At 31.0% G+C, this 24,673-nt stretch overlaps 1 protein-coding gene across 2 annotated transcripts; it reads left to right on the plus strand.

The window, feature by feature from the left end:
- The first annotated feature begins 248 nt into the window (after window positions 1-248).
- LOC107453629 (uncharacterized) lies at window positions 249-22,862 on the plus strand. 2 transcript variants are annotated; one of them, XM_087163698.1, is made up of 6 exons: window positions 249-435; window positions 3,035-3,182; window positions 5,635-5,699; window positions 11,936-12,049; window positions 14,407-14,524; window positions 22,744-22,862. In XM_087163698.1, the coding sequence occupies exons 1-5, from the start codon at window positions 362-364 to the stop codon at window positions 14,459-14,461; spliced, it is 456 nt and encodes a 151-aa protein (XP_087019824.1). In that variant the 5' UTR covers window positions 249-361; the 3' UTR covers window positions 14,462-14,524; window positions 22,744-22,862. The 2 variants fall into 2 exon arrangements, with proteins under 2 accessions (XP_087019824.1, XP_015926010.3); XM_016070524.5 differs by lacking the exon at window positions 22,744-22,862 and adding an exon at window positions 19,983-20,092.
- The last annotated feature ends 1,811 nt before the right edge of the window (window positions 22,863-24,673 follow it).

The raw sequence follows: 24,673 nt of genomic DNA on the forward strand, positions 1-24,673 counted from the left end.
AATGCGTTATAAAAGATTTTTTTCCTCTTATAACAGAGAAAAAATATTAATGATTGACTTTTACGAATCACGGTTATCTAGTAAAATGACTTTTTTTTCCATTATATTGTATAATCCCCAATATTAAAAATTCAAATCATTCAAACATATAACAAATGATAAATTTCTTTAGCATATAAAACTCGTAAAATTTTATATGATACTATCAAATAATACTGTACAAATCTGGAACTAGGAATTGAGGAATTTCTTAATGGAATGACTTTCCGTGCAGATTCGTCGCGTGCTGTGAGTATCATGTCCAATTCGTGTTTGTCACTAGGGTAACGACTTACAAATTAAATCAAGTTTGTAGCAGACGATGGATATGTCAGACGAAGGAATCGAATTAAGATCACCATTTCCTGTTGTTCCACCTGTTAAAGATTCTAAATGGTAAGGAGTATTCTATGTTCTTTTTTAGAACGTTAAAAACCTACTAAGTTAAGTTGATAGCTAATTTTTATGTAAATAAATGACAGATATATGCTTGAAAATTCAAATATAATATGAATCTTAATGAATAAAAAAAGTGAGTAGTAATTGCAATTAAATAATCAAATTTGATAGGTTGATTTGACTAAATTGTATTCATGCTTTTTATACTTCAAAAGCAAAGCTGCCGTTGTTCTTTATTGGTAATAAAATATGTACTTTAATATTTAGTTTTCAGTAGATCCATTAACCTGTTTTATCTAGGCATTTTATATTGAAGTGATAACAAATCGAAGGGATTCATAAAAAATTTGATATAATGTATACTATTAAATTAAGAAGATATTTTTTAATGTCAGCCATAATTCCATTAAAAAAAACGATTATAACATATAGTTCTATATCTAGTCACAGAAACCTGAACATTAAATAAATTTTGCTGGGAGAGTATCTTTAAATTCTCCAAGACAAATGACAGTAAAAACATAATTATCCTACCACAATATATGCTTTTGAAAAAAAAAATGTGTCCTAGAATTTTACAAGCGTCTTAAGGCAGGACGATTCCGTAATATCCATAATACAACCAGACATAATGCATTCCATAATACAAGCGAAAGAAAAGGGAAAATGAACTTTATACTGGAAAACGTAGCTGGTAGCAGCATTTGTTTCTTAAAAAAATCTCCCTTGCCAAATTTTAACGGTGTTTTTCCATTATCTTTCGCTATTTATTTATTTAAATTTTTATTTATTATTTTTTGTGTAAAAAAATATAAAATTGTCAAAAAAGGAAGATTTTTTTATTGGTTTTGTAATGTAATCACTAAAAATGATTTTAAGAAAAAAATAATAAAATATCGTTTTGATCCGGAGAGGGGAGGGGTTGTTCTCAAATATCAGAGGGGATGCCAAAAATTCTTTCTCATGCTTGAAGAAATGGGACTTCATACATTTTGGTAAAAATAAAATTGAAAAAAACATTGAAACTCAGCTGTTTTAATGTAGTAATACCAACTATTTTTACATTTTATTTTTTCATTTGTACAAATTAGAAATGTCCCGCAGTGGACTGATCGTTAAGACACGGTTCCCATCAGATCACCGAAGTCAAGCATCACTGACTGCGGTCAGTGTGCGGGTGGGTGACCAGTTGGATCAGTCTGCGTAGGGAACGAGGGTGTGCGGTATTGGTCCTCGTTAAACTGTGCTACCGTAAAGTGCTCGACTTCGCGTGCAGGTCGTCGGGCTACCGAAGCGGGGGTGCCATCCCCTCTGCAGAGGATCAAAATTGTGATGGCATGTCTTCGGATCATCCTCAGGGATGTTTCCCAGACCGTCGCCAATAGCCCATTGTGCAGCTCTAGTGCGACGTAAATGAACAACAACAAATTAGAAATCGTTGAATATATTTCGTCACATTCAGCGGTTCAGCACATTTATGTTTCACACCTTCCATTCTATATAACTGACAGCAAAGAACACAAAATATTTAACTAGTAGTAGTTTAATACGTAATGAATGTGTTAAAAAGGAATGTTTATAATTTCGTAAGAAAGAGCCAATGCAAATGAAAAAATTCTTCAATATCCCGCAGCCCAATTTCGCTCCTTCGCTATATTTCCATTCTGCCTTCATGCTAACTTTTTGATATTATGGAATGGCTCTCCCCCTAGCCGCTTGTATAAAGAAGACGCTGGACGCTAACGGGTTAATATTCTTCTGTGGCACTATAGTCAAGAACAGACTTCAACACTTATAAAGATAAAGTGGTAGTACATATTTCAGAGCTTTTTCTTATCAGGAAAAGATTAATAACATTTAAATTTTTCTTTCTTTCGGACCAAGCTAATTTTTTGTGACTATTTCAGCGCAGCAACTATAGGTGTAATTTTAATAAATCTTTTACTTATTAATAAGTAAAATCATGTGATTTCGTGACGAAATGATTTTCGAAATCAACGAACTACAGCTGAAGGATTGCTGAATCGTCAGAAGTGAGAGTTCTATTTCAGAGAGTTTTGTGGAAGCTAAATTTATGATCCAATGTTTGTTTCTTTGTTTTGTAAATTTGATCCAAAGTTATTTTCAGCAACACTACAAGTAAATGACCAATAGCCGACCGGACTGTGTAGGGATCAGGAAACTGGCCTTGCATCAGAAACGTTCGGGGTATGAATCCCGGACAAGGCATGATATGAATGCCGGACATTCTTTCATTCTCTGTACAATCTGCTGTTACTGTTGGAACAACGTTGGTCCACCTAATATTGTGCCCCTGAAAGGATTGACCAAAAAATCTACCCTAATTCACATGAATTGACGAAAGTCAACCCTGGTGGGAATAGGAAAAAAAATGATTCTAAAATTTGTAACAGCTCTCTCATGGCGAGGCCAACATTTTAGCCAACATTTTTGCCAACATTTTAATGTTGGCAAATTACCGAAAATTATGAAAACTTCTGTTTTTAACTGTCCACCACTCTATAAAATATATTGCAAAAAGCGTAGTAGTTGCAGCCCTGGTATTATATTATATCAATTATGTATATTTTTCTAGGGGAGATTTACCCAATTCTGCTGATGGTGAAAGTAGGCCTGTAGAACCTCCAGTTTTGTATCCCGAAATTGGAGAATCCCATCCATGTCCATTTTTTAAAGGGCCTGAACTAAATTTCATTCATCCTAGAGAACGTAAAGTAAAGAAGGTATTTAATTTGTACTTTTCTGGCAATTATAAGGTGTGAATTAGTAACTTTATAATTCTATTCAGTCTACTGTCTCAGTAGTCGATGGAGATTATTTATTAATTCGAAATTAGATATTACATTCGGATGAATAACTAATTATAAGCTGATTAAATAAATAATCCCAAGAAAAAGACGTAACTAGAAAAGCCTCAGTAGACGAGAGAGAATAAGAATGAACACGAAAAAAGATAACTAGAAAAACCATTATGGTTGAAAGGGGAAAACGCAGTTCTCTTATTATTTTTATTCTCTCTCGGCTACTGAGGTTTTTCTAGTTTTGTTTTTCACCTTCATTTTCCGTTTTTTGATTGGCAATTTTACGTTTTATATTTCAAATCACTTTTATTTCTTTTCATTCACGTCTGGCAAGTCTTGAAAATGGTAAGCCTATTTTTGAGCGCATGAAACATGTCAACTGTTATTTCCAATTTGTATATTTTTGGAACGAAAGAAATTTTTTAATCAAATAATGTAAGTTGATTACTTTAGCAAACAAAAAGTGTCTCAAATGAGGATATTTTTCAAATTTTTTTAATGATGCAGCTTCTAAAATAATTTAATAATGTCACGGTTCAAGTTTATTTAATCTTTTAAGCTAATAAATAAAATTGTTTTGTTCTTTTTTTTATCCTCTCTAAGGCTGCAGTTAATACACTTGTCGCCAATTTCTGAATGTCTATGATAAATTTTTTCACTCTTTATAAGTGCTCGCCTCCCAATAAGGGGATTAGCGTTCGAATATCAGCTATGACTGGTTGTTGGTACAAACTCCATATCCGGCTTGCACCGACCACTCTGCTGACGTAAAAATATCCTCTGTGGTAGATGGATCATGGGTTAGAGTCCCCTTGCCGTCAGGCTAACCGTGCGAGGTTTTCGTGGTTTTCCCCTCCATTTAACGTAAACTCAGATTAGTTCTATTAAAAAGTCCTTCACAAAGGCACATTTCTCCCAATACTTGATGCAGGAATTCCTTTTCTTCTGGATTGGGTTTAAAATTACAAGGCCACGGAGTTGAACATTAGCAGTCGTAAACCTAAAAAATTGAGTCTGCTTTTCAAAGACGATTATAAAATGAAAATATAAAAAAATAAAATAAAACAGCTCTGAGAGGAAGTTCATTTTGATAAAGTTTGTAATCAAATACCGGTTTTAGATCACAGATGCAGGCGCTGTCATTTGTGCTCTAATGAGTCATATAAAAAGGAAACAAGACTTTGCGTGCACTTGCAGCTTGTAAAGCATTTTTCTAAATTTTCCAAAATTTCATGGAAAATAATTTTATAGTTTCGAAGAATATATGGATTAAAAATAATAATATACATTGAAAAAGAAAACTGAAATAAAATTCATTTCGGTATTTCTTCGAGCCTAAACAAAATTTTGTCTTTATGATAGTTATAACTAGAAAATAAAAATTCACCAGACTTTCTTCTGAGAATGTGCTTTAAATCTCCAAAGTTGAACTTATTTGGAACATTTTCAAATTTTCCGAAGACAAATTCAAAAACAAATCTCAGATATGAGTGTTCCAAGTTTTTAATAATTGCAATTCATAGTTTGTCCTGAAAAAAGAGCATTTTCTGGAAATATGCCAAAAATATTTATATTTAAGAAGCATTTACATTATTAGGCTTTTTCGGACAAATTCTTTCATACTTATTTTAAAAAAATAAAATTATTTTTTTAAATTTATTTTTAAAAAATTTGTTATATCTGTCTCTCTACAGGCTGCAGTCTTAATGCAATTTAATATAATATCCCTAATCAAGATTTTTAAAATTCACTCGAATGAATAAAAAGAAAATTCTCCACTTCTCTGCTACGTAGGGAGTGGTAGGAAAATGGCGATAATACAATACAATTTATGATGCAGTACGTGAAAGTCATATGTTTTTGTCTTAAGTGTTATTTTTAATGGAGTAGATAAGCTTAAAGATGTGTATGTAAACCCATACATTATTTATTAACTTGTATAATCAGACAAAAAATTATCTAAACTGCAAATATAATTTGGAAAAAAAATCTGTAGCTTTCCAAACAAAATTAATGTCATATTTAAAAACTCCTCACCCGAATTAGATACGGTCAAGAACTTGCATTAATGCAACAAAAAATTTGTTTCCCAGTGTAATCCTTACAAACATCATATTAGTTTTTAGTTCCTTGTTAAGAAAGGCTTAAATCTTTTCCCTTTAAATTAACAATAGCAATAGCACAACCCATATAATCAAGCCATATAAGAACTTATGAGCTTATGCACTTTTCCAATAATTTATGAACTTCTCCAATACTTCATATAATCCAATATTTTATTAATATGTTGTTTTAAACCTTATGATCTTCTCCAAAATTTTATATAACATGTTTTTTTATTTGTTGTTATTGATATTTTAATTTTACCTATTAGAGTCCTGTTAAAGTTCCTGCTCCTTTACCTGTTCCAGTTCCTATTGCAGTTCCACAAATACCCAGGTATACTACATGACTATTCATTTTTTCGAGTACTATTTTTAGCTATTACGATAGATATATTTTTTGGTTTTATTAATCTATATTTATAAGAAAGTAATAAACGTAACTGAAGTGAAATTTCGCCAAAAAAGTTAATTTAACGAATAAATAACTTGAGCTAAAGAAACTTGGAGTGGACAAAACCATATTTATTCTCGACACAAAGGTTCCCATCGAGCTTTTAAAATTTCAATACAGCGCTCACTTTCCCAAGTACCAAGTTTGTATCCTAACAGTGGCTTGTCGATTTGTATCCTACTACCGAGAAATATTCTCCGTGGAAGGACCACATAAAAATTAAAAAAAAAAACGATAGATGATTTCTAAAAAAACCTGTGTGCTAAATTATGGTTTATGATACAAAATTCGCTTTAAATACCAATTTGTAAAAATCCCAGTATTCATAATATACCGAGTGACTTTTAAATTATTCACAGAGATGGCAAATGTTCCGGATACGACAAAATATTTTGAAAAAAGATATAAAACTACAAACTAACATGTGCACATTTTTTGGTTCATTTTGCCAACTTTCTAAAAGGTTCAACACGGCTTAGCTGAAGCAAAGTGGCCTATCCCGTAAGGCTTTGAATTATTTAAAAGTTGTGATGAGTAAAAGCCCTATAAATGGAATTTATTAAACCAACAATTTTACATAAAAGGACTTCTTCTTCTTGGGCACTACAGCCTATGACAAGCCAAGGCCGTCCCAATAAGTTTTTGCCATCTTGATCTATTCTGTGCCACAGCCTTCCAGTTAGTTACGCCTTCCAATTACATAAAAAGACTACCACTCGTAAATATTTATCCGCTCTCCGGAGCAAGTTGGCATCTTTATACAGAGATGCCAACTTGCTCCGGACAGCGAATGAATATTTTCAAGTGGTAGTTTATTAATTGTGATTATTGGTTTAATAAATTCAATTTAATAGATTTTTATCCACCACTATTTCTAAAAAATTCGTAGACTTATATAATTCACCACTTTTTTTTTCAGATATATGCTGTGCAAAATCGTTTAAAAAACTAGCAAAATCTGTCAAATTTGCAAATTTAGTTAATAGTTATTTACCGTTTGGTCAGACGGGTAAGTCATGGAAAATTTGAAAGAAAAAAATAGTTTTGACTCCATGTATTTCTTTTAAATAATTTCTACGCCTTTAAAAATCATGCATTAAATGTAAACATGCCAACATGTTTTGCTAGGTAGGGAATTAATATCTAGCGGTAGAAAATTTAAACTTCAATATTTTTCTTTTTATATAGTAAATAGAAAAAAAAAATTGACCACGACTACATACAGATACATTTAAACGTATTTATGCTCTGGTTCTTTGAGATATAATCAAGATGAGGCCTTTACAGAAACGCCAGCTAGCTGTGCTTTGCTGGAAAAAAATTTCTCTTGTGGCTGCAAAATCTATTCTTTAGCACGTTCACGCCGGGGTGACCCACCGGTGGGTCACGCTAAATTGTCTCATCTTGGCAGCGCACCGGAGTAAAAACTGGTAACAATAAATTTCATATTTTAGTTTTTCTTTCCGGGAATAATAAAAATCCATAACTACCAATTGTTTTTAACGGATGCAATTTTTATTTTGAATCGCTTCTTCGCCGTGATAAATTTCCTAACAGTGAATTGTTATTGTTGAGAATAGATTAACTCCTCCCGAATATTATCTAATATTGAAATAGTTCTTCTACCAATATTTTCACTTTTCCCGGCGTGAACGTGTTAAAGTATAACAAGATTACCACGGACGGCATTCATGTAAAATGTGGTGAATAATAAAATTAAGAATTTTCATAAAGGAGAATGAAATTAACAAACTTTTCTAGCATATTTTTTTGATTACAATCAGAAGTGATTGCAATGAATTGTTTTGCTCTAAGTATGAATCACTTGAAATGTAGATAATAAATAAATAAAATTGAAATTAGTTTCTACCACCTTTGACAATTATAATCATCCCTGGTATAATAAATTGAAAGTATAACTTAGTTTAGAAAATCAGATGAAAAGTTATTTTGCCCACCACTACATACAAGCAATTCCGAAATTCATATAAAATGCCACTTTGTTCACGTTGTCTCGTGGTAAGAATTCTTAAGTACTAGAAATATTAACTAAATTTTTGCAATTGGTAGTCTTCTACCATTCAGTAAAATCTTCCGGAGTAAGCGAAACAGTTGACAGCGCTGCATTTTAAGTATTTTAAAATTTTAGATCAACATAACCCTAACACTTTGTAAATTTTTAGAAAAAAGTGGAGCAGGTGTTATAACTGAAATTAAATTTTCTTATAAAAAAAAATTCTTGCTTCTCGATGCTGATAAAATGAGTTAACATGCCTTAAAGCTAACTTTTATTTGCGAGAAACTTCTGAATCTTTGAATAATATTTATTTAAACTATTACTAGCAAAACTGTTTTGGGCATTTGCAACTGAAAAATAATTTTTTTTTTTTCAATGCTTTCCATAGTGATTCGGTAAGTAACTTTTGTATATGTCTTATTTGATTTTATTTTAGTTACATCGGCTTTTGCTATAGTTTATTCTGTGAAAATTTTATATGAATAATATTTATCAAAAAATTATTCTCTTAACCAGACCTGCCAACTTTTAATCCCTTCCATTATCATTTTTCCCAGTGGTATTAAAATGGAATTAAAACTTCAATTTTAAGCAAACAATTGCGTTGTATTTGAACAAAATTAAGTTGACAACCATGATAGTAACGCATAATAATATATAAGCTTAATTTTTGTAAGAATAGTGGTGATCAAAATCAATTAAAAATTAAATTTATAAAAGAAAAAATAGTACATATTTACTACCACTTTAAATATGAAAATAAAATCTCCCGCAAAATCCGGGAGAGTTGACAGGTATGTCCTAACCCTTTCGCAACAGCAAAATTTAATTGAGAATATTAATCAGACAGGACAAACGCAAGTGCGAACTTGCTCTTCATTCTAACTAAAACGACTTTAACTCTTCGTTGTTCAGTGAATAGGGGTAGCTAAGCGTTTCGAAGCAATAAGTTTTACTTTTCCAGTGGTTTATAACATTTGTTCAATTAGTGATATTAGACAGGGCTACACTGCTCCGAGAAGGGTTGAGCGAAAGCCTTTTAAGAAGAGTTTAAATATTTAATTCTATTTTTCATCCGCTTAAATATTTAAAATAAATTTACGAATTTTAAATAAATACTAACATTTTCACTTCTATTGACTTTCCTTTATTCTACGAACGATTTTTCCATATTTAAAATAAATTTTCGAATTTTAAATAAATACTAACATTTCCACTTCTATTGACTTTCATTTATTCTACGAACGATTTTTCCATATTTAAAATAAATTTACGAATTTTAAATAAATACTAACATTTCCACTTCTATTGCACTTTCATTTATTCTACGAACGATTTTTCCCTAGCCACAGCGAAATTTTATTTAAAAAAAATTCATTACAGTCGAAGTTCTTAAACACTTTACCGCTGTAGACAGCCATCACGGCAAATTTTCGTTCAACTGCATAAGTAATATAACATTTAAAATATAGAAACCCGCACTAAATTGGCCCAGATATCCTGGTCGGCTGGGCGCAAGGCCCATGTCCGATAGTTCGTGGGTTCGAACCCCGCCGGCCGAAGACTCCCCATGTAGTAAATGGTGACGGATGTGCGTTAAATCTGTCGAGTCGCTAAGTCCTCCATGTTCCCATAACAAATCAATACCTCTGGTGTGCTGGATTGGGGATTGTTCGTTCTCTGATACAGGTCAAAAGTACGATCTGTGGATGAATGAATGGGTCCGCTGTATAAACGGGTGTGACGTATGGGTGTGACAGAAGTAGAATTCTTGGCCATAGATGGCGCCACTGGAAAACAAAAACAATCGCACCCCTCTGCCTTAACAGGCATGCGAGAGAGAGAGAGACGCACTAAATTGATAACCAACTCTTTTGAACAGTTGAATATTGTTGGACTGTTGAAATATTTTATGTAAATGTTTAAAAATCTACAAACGTTTAAAAATCGATTTTTTTTTTTTAATTGAGAAAATTTTAATCAAGTATTAATCAGAACTGGAGTCGAGATCTTAAAAAAGTCTGCAGTCGGAGTTGAAAATTTCATCCTCAGCTGCTCATTGATGGGAGAATTGTTTTAAATTTTGTCGAAATTTAAAAAGTCGAGCGATTAGACTTAGATCATAACTCAAAGATTCAAACTTATTAATCTGATATAAGAATAAGACGCAATGCATGGTTCAGAAAATTCGAGCAATTTGTGTTGAGATGACGAAAAGAATCTATGCTTCTCGTTTTTATCCCCTGTGCCTTGTGAGAGTTGAAGTTGAGATGAGTTGAAGTTTACAGAGTGGTCGGGAAATTAGCATAGCAAAGAAAAATTCGGTGATCAAGGATAAAATCGATTCATTGCAAGGTTTACAATGGGCACTGGCCTGAAAGCGAGACCGAAAAGAGAAAACACTGGTAGGAAACTGAATAATGAAAAGATAAAGTCATCATCAGCTCACACTATTATATCCACAAAAAAGAGTGCTTTCTAATATTGTATTAATATAGCCAAAGCAAAATTTATCACTGCAATACTGTGAGGAGCACTTAAAAAAACTGATACAAAAGTAGAACATGTTAAGTAAAAAATAAAACATAATAAGCAAAATATAGAAAATAAAAATAGAAAATTAAAAAAAAAAAAATACACAATAAAATACAAAATGTAACATATAAAGCAAGAAGCGAATTTAAATGAACTTACACATCTATCTAATCATGGCTGTATTCATTTTTCAATGGCAATTAATGTAAATCTCCGATCAAGTTTGTACATACTTCTAATCATGATTACTTATAATTATAATGTTACCACATTGTTACATAATTCAAAATATTTTATTCACTGTATATAATTTTCATGATGAATGGGGTAGGGGCCGCTGCGCGGCCTAGGCACCCAGCTTTGTTTAAAGAAAGAAAGAAAGATGAACTTACACATACCGTTATCTTTCAAAAATTATTTAAAATATTTTCGTAACAAGTTTGCCAGGTTACAAAATATGAAAATAGAAGCATAAATAGAGGATAGAGGGAAGTAAATTCATTTGAATTCACTACTCGCTTTATATATAATATATTGTATTTTATTTTGTAGTTTTTTTTTTTTTTTTTTTTTGCTTCTTTTGTTGCTTTTTTTTTTTTTTTTTATCTTGATGTGTATCTTGATGTGTATTTTTTTTATGTTATTTTGTATTTTTGACTTGATATGTTCTATTTTCGTTTAATTTTTTTTTTTTGGGTGGGGGGTGCCCCCGACACTATTGTATTAATAAGTTTTGCTTTTTCTATATTAATACAATATTAGAAAGCACTCTTTTTTTCGGATATAATCGTGTGAGTTAATGACGAGATTACATCTTTTCATTATTTTATTTTCCATTTTTCTACTTTAAATTTTTTTTAAATTCTTAGATATTTTTTTAAATATTTTATTTTATATACTTGAAGCTTATGCGCAGTAAATGTAACTTCTTATTTTTCTTAACTTTCTACCTTTTTTTTTCATTTTATCTTTATTATATATGATATGTGTATATATATTCTGAAAACTTTAGTTTTAAATTGTCTACCACTTTAAAAAATATTTTGCAAAAAGCATAGCAGTTGGTTAAAAATATGATTAAAATATGAGAAATTTTTATGCTTATTATATAAGGTTATAATTAAATCAAACTTATTAAAACATAAATCAATTGAGAAAGCTTTAATTCCAAAACCACTTAAATGTAAAAATTTAAATTTTATCTAAAATGTCAGAACATAGGATTGTGGGAACGTGTTACTGATAACATTTAAATCAATCAAGCAATGTAATCAAATTTTTTAATTGCAAAGTAACCATTATTACTTGTAAATGTTAATATGAGATTTACGATCATAGTAACTGTAATCCAAAATTATGATTAATTATAATCGCAATAACAAGTTATTGATTACTTGTAACCCGTATTTCTTGCACATTACACCCATCTCGGAAGCAAATATGGAAATTTTACGCATTTTTAAATATACAACCAATGAAGTTTTTTATATATAAGCGTATTAAATGTAACAATATTCCTCTAATTATCTTAAAATTGATTTTTTTTTCTTCTTCTTTTTATAACAAGACGGATGGAGAAACAATATTTTACGAATTCTTGGATGAATGCCTCCATGGTGCTATATGGGAATATATTTCCCAGCATGCCAAAGATCTTTCCAGAGAAATGTATTGTGCACTTGTAAGTAGTCATTTTGTTATAAAAATTTACATAACATAGCTTTTTAATATATCTCTGTCACAGAAGTAGACAAAATGCGTGCCGCATCGCAGTAGTGTGTCGTGAAGTATGCATGACTTCAAGAGCAATATTAATCCTTTAATACTAATTTGTTGCTATTAAAATGGAAAAAGTTCCAAATTCGATAACACTGGGGAACAGATTTTTTGTTGCATTAATGAAGGTATTTGATCTAACCTAATTCGAGTGAGGGAATACAATTTTTTGTTGCATTAATGAAGGTATTTAATCTAACCTAATTCGAGTGAGGGAATAAAATTTTTTGTTGCATTAATGAAGGTATTTGATCTAACCTAATTCGAGTGAAGGAATACAATTTTTTTGTTGCATTTATTCAAGAACTTGATCCTACCTAATTCGAGTGTGTGGAAAAAAAGTTTTTGTTGCCTTTATACAAATACTTGATCTTCCCTAATTCGAATGTTGGAATACAATTTTCTGTTGCATTTATACAAGTACGTGATCTTACCTAATTAAGATGTTGGGATTTAAAATCTGAAATTAGTTTTGTCTCGAATGTTGCAGATTATTTCAAAATGATAGTTTTAGTTTAGTTTTTATCTGAATGTAGTTTATTAAGAACGCATAAGTTTATATGCATACATATATGTCTGCCCCTTTGAAAATAACGCTTAAGAAAAAACATATGACCTTAACCTATCGCATCGCAAACTGAAATTTATTATCACCTTCCTCCTACCACTACCTACGTAGTAGAACTGTGGGGACACTTAGAATTCCTTCGGGCAGATATTAAAATAAAAATATCTCCTCAAAAAGATCCTTTCAAAAAGCTTCTGCAATAGAAAAGGAGAAATTTTTTTCTACACTAATCAAAAGTAAGAACGTTCTGACTGTAAAAATAAATAAATAAAAATAAAAAAGTGGGTTAAAAAGCAATGAGAATAGTTATTTCCTATGTTACTTCCTACCAGTGCAAGGCTGGGTTTTTAGAAGATATTGTTTTAAAGCGCAAGACTTTCAAACTAGACTTTTGACGGTGAGACTTCTAAAATATTTTTCAGGAATTTTCTAAAATTCTGCAAAACTCTCGACTACTTTATAACGTATTTCACAGAAAGGCAAAGCAGTTAGTATCCCTCATTACGGTAACTTCACGGCTTGGTTATTGCTTTATGATGATGCCATCTGATAAAGTTCCCTAAAAAAAGTTCATGAGACTATCACAACTACCGGATAATGCATTACTACCAACTTCAACGGTCGTTGATTATTACCATATAGCAGTAAAATAATAAGTAAAATATGACTTGTTTTTCGAAAATGTTCGATGCTCGAATTTCGATGCTCGAAATGTTCGATTTTCGAAATGCTCGAAATGTTCGAATGTTTCGAAAATGTTTCGATTTTTAAACATTTTTAATTTTTTTTCCAAAATTAAAAGGAAAAAAATTCGAATTTCCATATTATTTTTATATTCAACGTGATTTTATTTAGTATATCATTAGCTAATTGGAAAAATTTGCTTTTTGCCTGCCGTCAACGTCATTTTGCCATACACCATGCTAATTGGAAAATCTCCATTATTTGCTATTGCGCCTTACACTTTTGGCTTATTGCAACGATCAAAATTGTTTCGAACGGATAAAAATATTAGATCCATTGTTCAATTATCTTATTTTATTTTAGGCCATTGGCAATGTGCTTAAATAATATCACGAAAATTAGAAAATGTATCTAAATAGTCTTAATTGGTAACATCTTTGTTAACCACTGATCATAAATATTAATGTTGTTTAAACTAGGGCAGGTTAATTAATCTAATTCGCCTTTCTTGATGAAGCTGATTTACTATACTTCTCTATTCAAAGCACCGTCATAATATAATTCTTATGACTATAAATCTAATCAAATTTAGACAATTTTAAGAAAATCGCAGTTTTTTTAATGCCGTATTAGCTGATTTTTATAAGTCTGAGAAGTATCAGACAGAAATCAAAGTTCTGATGGCTTTTCCAATTAGCCAGGTACACAGCAAAATGGCAACAACATCTGCAGTGTTTCAATAAATATTCCAAGTAACCTACGACATATACAATCTTTATTCGATAATTGGTTTTGGTTTACCAAAGAAGATGAACCTTTTACACTTGACGCTTTTGAGAAATTTAGGTTCGTTCAAATTGGATATTTTCAATAAATTCTTGTCACTGCAGAAAAAATTCAGAAGCATTTTATTTCTGTAGGGTATGTTTCTAAAATAATGCTTTTAGCTATTGTTATTTTTTTTTACATTATTTTCAAATTACATATTAAATCTTTTTATTTTACGCTAGATTTCAAGCAATCCTGGAAAATACGTTTTGGATAATGAAACAACAGAAGTGTTAAGAAAAAAATTGCTGAAGAAAAATAATGACCCTAACTGGACTGAGATCTGTAATCCAGTGGACAGTACGTAAATATTACTTCTTGTATATCTATAATAATAATTTTTGTCTAATAATAATCTTGTATATCTATAATGATTTAATAGATACTTCTAACAGCTTGACTATAAAAATATTTCTTTGAAATAAACAGCTGAAGAAAATCAATATTACTTTTACGCTTTTTTGTCCACCACAAATTATCTACCATTTAACACACCACAGCAGGGGATCGAACCTAGTTTTTCACAATGTCAACTCAATAAACGTTACTATAATATTACAACCGTTATAATTATAATTATAATATTATAATTATAACCGTCGTTGAACAGCCGACCAAATTTTATGGGTTTACGACTACTAATATTCAACTCCGTAGCCTTGTAATTTTGAGCCCAATCCAGAAGACAAGAGAACTCCTGGATCAAATAGTGGGACAAATTTGCCTTCGTGGAGGACTTTTTGATGGAGCTAACCCGCATTTTCGTTACATGGAGAGGAAGACTACGAGAACCTCCCACGGTTAGCCTGACGGCTAGGGGACTCTGACCCTTGATCCGTCTACCACTGAGAATATTTCACGTCAGCACTGCGGTCAGTGCAAGCCGGATGCGAAATTCGTATCGACTGGGATTCGAACCCGGTTCGCCACATTCGAACGCTCTATCCCCTGAACCATCGCGACTCTGACTATAATATAGTAATTAATTATTATATTAATAGTTAGATTAATTTTTCATGGTGTAGTCAGTGCAGGTTTTTATACTTATAGTGTATGAGATCCGCTATTTATTTTTAAAGTACTACGGTGCTCGATGCCTATTAAAACCACGTTCATTCTGAGAACGTTTGATTTTATGACGCGGCTGATTTTAAAAACCAGAATGTCTACACATATTAAAAAGAGATAGTTTGAGCATGTTTTTTAATATTGTTTCATAATGGTTCTGCTCTTGCAGTTTTGATTTCAAAAAGTGACTGATTCTGCAATCTAGTAATTTTATTAATGGTGGCAGATTTAATGGTTGAAAAAGGTTAGAATCGCTAGATTAAGAAAACCTGTTTTAGATAAATGCTACTGAAATGATATTTCAGTATTTGTGTTGGAAGATTTTAGCCTGAAATGATTACAATTGTCTTATAAAACTATTATTTTTATTAAAGATAAAATTATTTACAAAATGATTAATTGAAATAAATAGACATAAAATGGAAAATATTGTTAAAATATTTTACTGGCTACTAAGAAATTATCATAATAATAAATTTGATCGCGTGAGCAATCTATTAACATTCAAAAGTTTAATTTATCAAGATAATGTGACACTTCAAATATTTAAGCATAGCAAAGTAATCAGTTTATCTTTACGAAAGCTCATTATCTTTGAATTATATCTTGTAAGAAAGGAGTAAAGAAATAGAAAATTACCTAAAGGTCAAAACAAGATTTGCTCCAAAAATTTAAAAAGAAAATAAATAAATCAGATAGCGTGGAACAGTGCCATTTTTTGATTAGATGACATGGACGAAATAAGTGTCATCTTCTTGCTTATTTTTTCAAGGCCCGTTACCGCCGTTCCGTCTCCTTTTTTTTCATTCTTTCTTTATTTATACCGTTTTTATTCAAGGTTGTGTGAGAAAAGTGCTTGATAACTTTAAATAGATTTCGCACGCGCGGACTAATGAATAAAATTCATTACTTAGCCCAAACGTTGACAAAATGGAATGATTTTCGAAAGTGGTATTGCCCCCTGTGTAGAATGAAATGTGTTCGAAACAAATGCCTTTGGCAAGTAACCTTCAAAGTACACATACACCTCAAAATACTTTCAAAAACTGAAAACAACTTTTCGATTAAGTTAGAATAGCGATTCCCAACATATTTAGTTTTAGGAAAAATCATATATATATATATATATATATATATATATATATATATATATATATATATATATATATATATATATATATATATATATATATATATATATATATATATATATATATATATATATATATATATAATAAGATGAAAAACTACCAAAAAATATAAATTCATTCAGAAGATTTTTTCAATAAATGTTAATGATTTCTGGTTAGAGCTGCTGTTCCCAATTTTTCTTTCATCTACGGAAACCTAAAGGATCTAACTTCTCTTGGCGGAACCCTGACTTATAAATAAAGTTTATTTTCAAATGTGCATATGTTAACCAAGAAAGAAGAAAAAAACAACACATTTAGGAATGTTTAATTCGAGAAATGAAACTCTTTTCATTGTTTGTGCAATAACTGTCTTAAAATTAATTTTTATGTTAGGCAGTTGAATTCACGACTTCATCATGGCTTTTAGTTTAGTAGTTCTTGACGTATGCGTAAATCAAATTGAATAACATAAGCTGAATTATGGTTTTTGAAAAAGAACTCCTATAAACTGTAAGAACGGTTATTGGAGAAAATTAATTGATTATTCTTGAAATTGCTCCTTTTATTTTGAATTTTAAAATTCGTTAAAAAATACGAATGCAATAATTTGTATATGCATATCATTTTACTAATTCAAGCAATATATTTTTATTTAAAAAAGAATATTTTTTTTAAAATTTACTATTTCTTTATTGGTATTTCACTTAAATAATTTCACGAAAACAACCTAAATATTAAATATAATTCGATTATTGGTTTGATGCAAACCTATAGCAGGTTTCAAAAATAATTACTGGTTAAAAAATGACTGGTTAAAAAATGACCCCTGCAATCTTTCCACTTAACATTAGGGTTCTGCGGGGCCCCTTTTGGAAATCGCTCAGTTAGGGAATTCAGAATTAAAATTTCATTCCGCTACCTTTTGGATCTAGATTTATTAAGATGAAGATAAAATATTCTGACCTATACGAATATCAATTGAAACAATGCTAGTTCATTTTAAATTTTTCCGGGCACTTGCAATAAAGCAAAATAATTTCCTTTAACCCTTTTGGGCTGACTGTCACAAATACGTGCCAGCATAAAAACGTATCAATCAGGGTAAAAAGATAAAACTGGAAATCAAAGTAATTCTTTAGCAGTTTATTTGTGGGCGGAGTTATAATTGTTTGATTTATTTAATTCGTCATTACTTTGTTTACAAAAAAACTATTTAGTTTAGTTATATTATTATTTAGTTATTGTTTATTAACATTGATTATATGTATGATTAAACTAACAATAATTAAAGTAAAAGCAAAGTAAGTCTGTCAAATTAGCGACGACTACATTTAAGTTACCGTTTTTTATTTAATTACAACTTGATTCTGATTTTGTACGAATGCTTATCTGAATCAACCGTCCCCAAGGGATTAATAAAGCAATGCGTTAAAATTCCGTTGATTGGTCATTGTTGTAGAGAAATGCGCTCATTCATTAAGGGTTAAAACGTTATTTTTTTTCTATCTGCCGCTATATAAATGTTATCGTCTGCAGGTGATTGATCATTATTTTAAAAGCCTTAAAATCAATTGCGAAAAAAACTTTTATCTTTTTTTTTATTGGATGAATCTTTAATACAATATAAAGATAATGTAATTGTTAAATAAATATAGGTTGTCAATTTTTTTTTCAAAGGCGGATCCGCTTTAACGATTCCATTTCATCTTCCCGAATCTAACAATAAGTTTCGTAGAAAAAAATTTTAACCTTTTCAATAGAATGCTGTCGGTGAATTGTTTATTTAAGACAGCTCAAAAAATAGACGTAGATTGAAATTCATGTTTGATAAAATAAAGTCCAGATGGGATTTTTAAGTAAATAAAAATTACTTGATTTTAAGCTGACTAATGTCCTCCCAAAGCTAAAAAATTAGTGACAAAATTTATCACCAAACAATCGAAAACTCACTTCTTTAACTCGCAAATTATTTAAAAATTACTTCTGTTAGAGAATCTCTGCGAGAGATATATACGTTTTATGTAATTCAGAATATTAAATAGGAATGGATCGTTTAGTAATTATACTATCAGTTATTTTAGTTTTGGGTGTACTCTGTCCAGCTTAGTGACAGCGATTCCAACTCTCTTCGCACAGTGGATAAATGATTTTTGCCCACTACTACCTCTAAATACATCGAAGGCTCACTAAACAAACTGGGCGCCTGAGGCATCACCTCCTACATCAAGAAGCCTCCACACGGTCTTTTATAAGTAGTCCGCGCAGACTGTTTAAAAAGTGAACTAGTTGTGCGTATGAACCCAAAACCTTTTATAAAAGTAATTGAGAGAAATCTATCTTATATATTTGAGAATTGAATCTGTAGTGGTTGACAAGTGAATAAGGCAAACCAGTAATATTCATAAATAAAATTAATTTTTAGTCATATATTTACTACCACTTTCTTATTTTAACTATATTCTGTATTAAATTACTCGTTCAGTGAGTGCATATCCTTCACAGTAGTCTGATCGGACTACCTATGATAAACCGTGTAGAGGAGGCGTTGCCTGAGGCCGCTTGCGACCCTTTTCCCACTCATCATTAGCTTGATCTTTGTGGTGCTCCGATGAGGTTAAGGAATGCAAATGAAGTAAAGGAGTATTCTTGTGGATCATCGAGGTTCTGACTGTGTAATTATATGCAGTAGGGTGATAAGACTATATTTTATCTTATTTTATAACCGTCGTTGAACAGCAGACCCAATTTTCAATCAATCAACTCCGTAGCCTTGTAATTTTGAACCCAATCCAGAAGACAAGGGAACTCCTAGATCAAGTAGTGGGACAAAATTGCCTTCGTGGAGGACTTTTTGATGGAGCTAACCCGCAATTGCGTTACATGGAGAGGAAGACCACGAGAACCTCCCACGGTTAGCCTGACGGCTAGGGGACTCTGACCCATGATCCGTCTACCACTGAGGATATTTCAGGTCAGCACTGTGATCGGCGCAAGCCGGATGCGGAATTTGTATCGACCAGCCATCGCGGGGATCGAATCCCGGTTCACCTCACTGGGAGGCGAACGCTCTATCCCCTGAACCATCGCGGCTCTGATAAAACTATATTGTAAAAGTATGAACTTTAGCTAAACTGATATGATGAAAATGAGGTTATGTATATGCTATTGATTATCGAAGGCTCATGAGATAGGCCAATTTGTATCACTTAGTGGGTAATGTTTTTCCAGTGGTAACAAAATCTAACGTTTTAAACGTTTCAATATATGTATCTTGGTTTAGGAAATTTGATTCTCGCATGTTCTCCTTTTCCCACCACTGCGTATAAATTGCTAAAAAGTTCACGAAAAATGCCATTTTAAATTTTTAGTTCCGTATACCACTCTTTAAACTTTTTTGAAGAAAACGGAGTGGTTTAATTCCCTGCGTTTTCACAACGAATGAGTAAAATAATTGTAAATGGTTATCCATCATATATGATATAATGTGATATGAAACATTTGATATAAGATATTTAAATATCATATTTGTTACATTATTCATATTTTTTGTGTTTCAGATATTTCAGTAGATGTACTAACCTGCCATGCATACAAACTCACAAAAGCGAGATATACTTTGACGAATAAAATTCTGACAGAGTTTCACAAAGACGTTGTTATTAATTCAGTAGGACCTTATTTCTTCCTTAAAAAATAATCAAAACTAATGATTCATTTCGGTATTAAATTGATCGTGCGTAGTTAGTTAATAATAATTGATTATTAATACTTTGATGATAACAACTAAGATTATAATTATATCTTCAATATGATAATGTTAATAACAATTAACTTTTTATTTATTATAAATAAATAAATAAAATATTTATTTTAACATTTTGGATTAACATAAAATTTATTTAAAAATAAATTATTCGAATATGTGGCTACTGACTTATTTTAATAGTCCTAAAAACCTTTGGAGGATTAAAACACGTATACAAAACTTTTGATGATCGACAATCAATTTGGATAATAACGTTCTTCGTTCAAAATGCATATTTCGCAATTAAAGTTTGTTAACATGATTTTTAAAAAAATTATATGCATTCCGATTTTAGTAAGATTTTATGGTTATCAAATAAAATAAATTGTTTTGTAATTAGGTTTTCGTGTGAAATCATATGTGAAACTTAGGCTATGAAATAGAATTATTTCAAAGCAGTAGCAATAGCTCTTTTCAGTTTAAAAAAAAAAGTCTCTATCTGAAAAAGTGTATAAACACTAATTATCTCTAAAAATTTATTTTAAAAAAATTTGATATAAATTAATATTACAGTTTGAAAATCGTGCTCGAAGCACATAAACCCGCATATGTATATTTATGTATATACCCGCATATGTATATATATATATATATATATATATATATATATATATATATATATATATATATATATATATATATATATATATATATATATATATATATATATAACCCGTATATATAGATAAATCAGTTCTAGCAGCTTGGTTGTCAATATATTACTTCTTGTACTGAACGCAATAAATATAATTAAAATAAAAATTTAAAATATGTTTATCGCGCACGAAATAAATTTATTTAAGTTATATGATGCAATGTTACTAAGAAGCAGCTTATAATCATAAACCAATTCAGAAGCGAAATTTTACCATCCAAAATCGTAAATTGCTAAGTGGTGACTTTTGATGTCACAATATAAGTGTCAGTGCAAAAGGTAAATTGTTATTTAAAAAAAAGAAAAACGGTAGAAACTGGTGCTAGACTAAAATAATAATTGCTCGATAAATTTCTGGCATTTTATACATTCAAATCAAATTATTCTGCCTAGTAATATATAATTTTCGTCTAAAAAGAAGGAAGAAAAAAAAAAAAGATTTATCATGATTTCTCAAAAAATTTTCCACTTGAGCATTACATAAATATTTTGATAGAAACGAATAACCTTAAACAACAGTTCATAATATCCTCCTACATTTGAGGTTTTTAATGAAATAAATTTTACAATGCTATGAGCTAAGACAGAAATTTTATAAATAATTGTAGAATGTTCCTATAGAACTTGAATGAAACTTTTATATCAGAACTTAAAAACGCAGCCATTTGCAGAAACTAAGAAAGAGTACCAACGAGGCCACCTCAGTTGGCCGGCCCAGTTGGTAGTTATTGACTTAATAGGTAAAATTGAACAGATAGGTTGATTATTAATTAAGCTAAGGGAAGGGAAAAGAGGAGAAAGAAAGAACAACACAAACATAAAAACAACTCAAACTAAAATTATAAATGGGATTAATATGGTTGATTAAAAACAATGTTTTTTTTTATAATTGTATATATAATAAATGTTAATATATATTAGTTGCTGTTTCTAATGCCATTTGCCAATATCAGCAGTCTGCTTGGTGAAACCCAGCGAATTTAAGGCAGCTGGGGAGTTTCTTGTTTTTCAGTGGCACCATCTATGGCCAAGAACACGACTTCAACCGAATACACGCGTCACGGCCCATTTGTAGGGCGGACCCATTCATACATCCATTCATTCACAAATCGTAATCTTGAACTGAACCAGAGAACAATCAATCTCCAATCCAGTACCCCAAGAGGTATTGTTGTGACCAGATAGATTTAACGTACACCAGTCACCACTTACTACACAGGGAGTCTTCAGCCGGTGGGGATTGAATTCATGACCTCTTGGGGCCCAACTCACAACCAACCAGGTTATATATTAGTAGGCCGTAAATATTAGTAAAAAAAAAAACTGAAATCAGTTAAATAGATTCTTACAGTATTACGTTATAAAGGGGTATTTACCACTCCCAAGTAGGTGGAGGAAGTTTACTTGAGTTATGAAAATCATCCCAGATGTTTGCCTCTTCACACGTGCATAATTTAACATACCGGCCGAAAACGTTTACAGCCCTTATCATCTAAACTTTTGTATTTATTTCAATCATTTAAATATAGTGGAAAACAAATTCTTTTAATTATAATTTATTGGAATATTAATATATAACCTTTGTTACCACTAGTGAAATAATTCTAGAACTTGAGAAATTTCTCAAGTGTTGGGGAACATGCGTATATGCAGAAAAATACGACTATAATCTACATAAAAGACGTGGTTTGAGTTCGATAGGGAAACTCAATGATTGCCCCCTCCCCGGATGTGATCATAGAAACCATTTGGATTTACTGTGTGTTGTTATAGTTCTTCCTATGTAATATGTTATTCTATTCACTTGTTTTTAACCTTACTCATTATATGTAAGATTATTTTCTTTTGTATCATTTAGGTTTCTCAAAAATTGCTAGACATCTACTCAAATGATATGGAGAAGAAATTAAAGAAGCAAGATTACAAAGAACTGAAACAAAATCCACCACGAATTGGCTTTTAATCAAACGAAAAATCTAAAACAATATTTATTTTGTAATACCTAACAAAATGTTGTGCAAATCAATAACATGAAACCTTAAGTTTTTATAAATTATTCAACAAACTTAAACATGCTTTTTTAATTACATTTATTTTTCATTCATGCTTTTACTCAGAAAAAGTATACACCGAAAAGCCATTATATTATGACCCCCTTCCATCTATAACAATGGGCTCACCCAGGTTTTCATGATTTCTCGCCCTGGAACAATGTTTTCATGGGGCACATTAGAGCCCATAATCCTCATAGAACAATCCCTGACGTAAGCTACTTGAACATAGTTGCAGACCAGGTTCACCCATTCATGGCAACAGTTCCTGCGGGGGATGGTGTTTACCAACAGGATAATGCACCATGTCATAAGGGTCGAATCGTCATGGATTGGTTCGAGGAACATTCCAGTGACTTTCAAGTCATGTCTTGGCCCCCAAATTCACCTGACCTTAATCCAATAGAGCATTAGTGGTCCTACTTGGAAAACCAAATTCGTGCAGCGACGCTACCCCTTCGCAATGTGAGGGACTTGCAGGACCAGTTGGTGAGCACTTGGTACCAGATACCACAGACTACCTATCAGCACCTTGTGGAATCAATGCCACGGCGGGTGCTAGCAGTTTTGAGGGCTAAAGGTGGTCCTATATGTTATTAGCATGGTGGTCATAATGTAATGGCTCTTCGGTGTGGTCAAACTATGTTTCTAAAAGAGATTATTATTGTTAATAATTAATTAGCCTGGGAAACAAATTTTTTTTAGCATTTATACAAGTTTTTGATATTACCTAATTCGGGTGTGGGGACTTCAAATCAAAGTTTTGTTCCAAAAACTGCAATTTTATTAAAATGATGTATTTAGTTTAGTTTTTTTTTTGTTCAAATATACAAGTTTATCAAGAGCGTATAGGTTTATATGCATACATATATACTTGCTTGCTCCTTTTAAAGTAACACTTAAAACGAAGAGACAAAAAAAATTACTTTAACGTATCGCATCATAAACTGAAACATATTATCACCTTCTTCTTACCACTCCCTACGCAGAAGAGAATCGGGGACACTTTGTATTCCCTCAAGTTTATTTTAAAAAATCTTGGTTAGGAATATATTATTTAATTGCATATTTTATTTTGTAAAAAGAAACCGATTGCATATTTGAAATCAGTGACGCATAGTTAATTAAGATCCGTTCAAAAATCTAATGCAACAGAAAACAAAACAAAAATTTTTCCCTTGTGCTATTAATTAATTTAATATTAATTTATTAAAAAATGTTAAGATCATTTAAACTTCATTTATAAAGTTTTTTGAAACCCGTGCTTTTTCTCTTGGAAAAAAAAATTTGTTCAAACCAAATATATATATATATATATATTTTTTTTTTTTTTTGTTAAAGAGAATTAGTTTTATGAAAAAAAACGAAGAGTTTTAGGGTCCTTATTTATCGATTGGATGCCCCATTTGACAGAATGAGTTGGGGTCGTCTCCATTTTCGCTCACCCCTCCCCCAATGCGACACAAGATAGTTCATTGCTAGTACATAACTTCAAAGTGCAATGAACGCGTTAGGTGTTCATTGTACTTTAAGGTGTATATGGAATTGTGATAGTTAACTGCAAAGAATATTTAAATGTTCCTTATTCCTTACAAATAAAACAAAATAAAAAGAAGAAAATTCATATTTATCCCTTCGGTTTTCAAATTTAACTATAAATTATATTATATTTCAGTTATTCATTGTCTTAAACTTGACATGCTAAATAATTGTGAGTTATTTCTTCAGAAATTCAGA

The sequence above is a fragment of the Parasteatoda tepidariorum genome, chromosome 5 (genome assembly GCF_982258835.1).
Source record: "Parasteatoda tepidariorum strain Cologne lab strain chromosome 5, Ptep-v5.0, whole genome shotgun sequence".
NCBI classification, from domain to species: Eukaryota; Metazoa; Arthropoda; class Arachnida; order Araneae; family Theridiidae; genus Parasteatoda; species Parasteatoda tepidariorum.

Bases quoted from the DNA above. Each gene is read 5' to 3' on its own strand.
- LOC107453629 (XM_087163698.1), top strand. From the start codon at position 362: ATGGATATGTCAGACGAAGGAATCGAATTAAGATCACCATTTCCTGTT. The intron at 3,183-5,634 runs GTATTTAATTTG...TTTACCTATTAG, and splicing joins GAGAACGTAAAGTAAAGAAG to AGTCCTGTTAAAGTTCCTGC. The intron at 5,700-11,935 runs GTATACTACATG...TTTTATAACAAG, and splicing joins GCAGTTCCACAAATACCCAG to ACGGATGGAGAAACAATATT.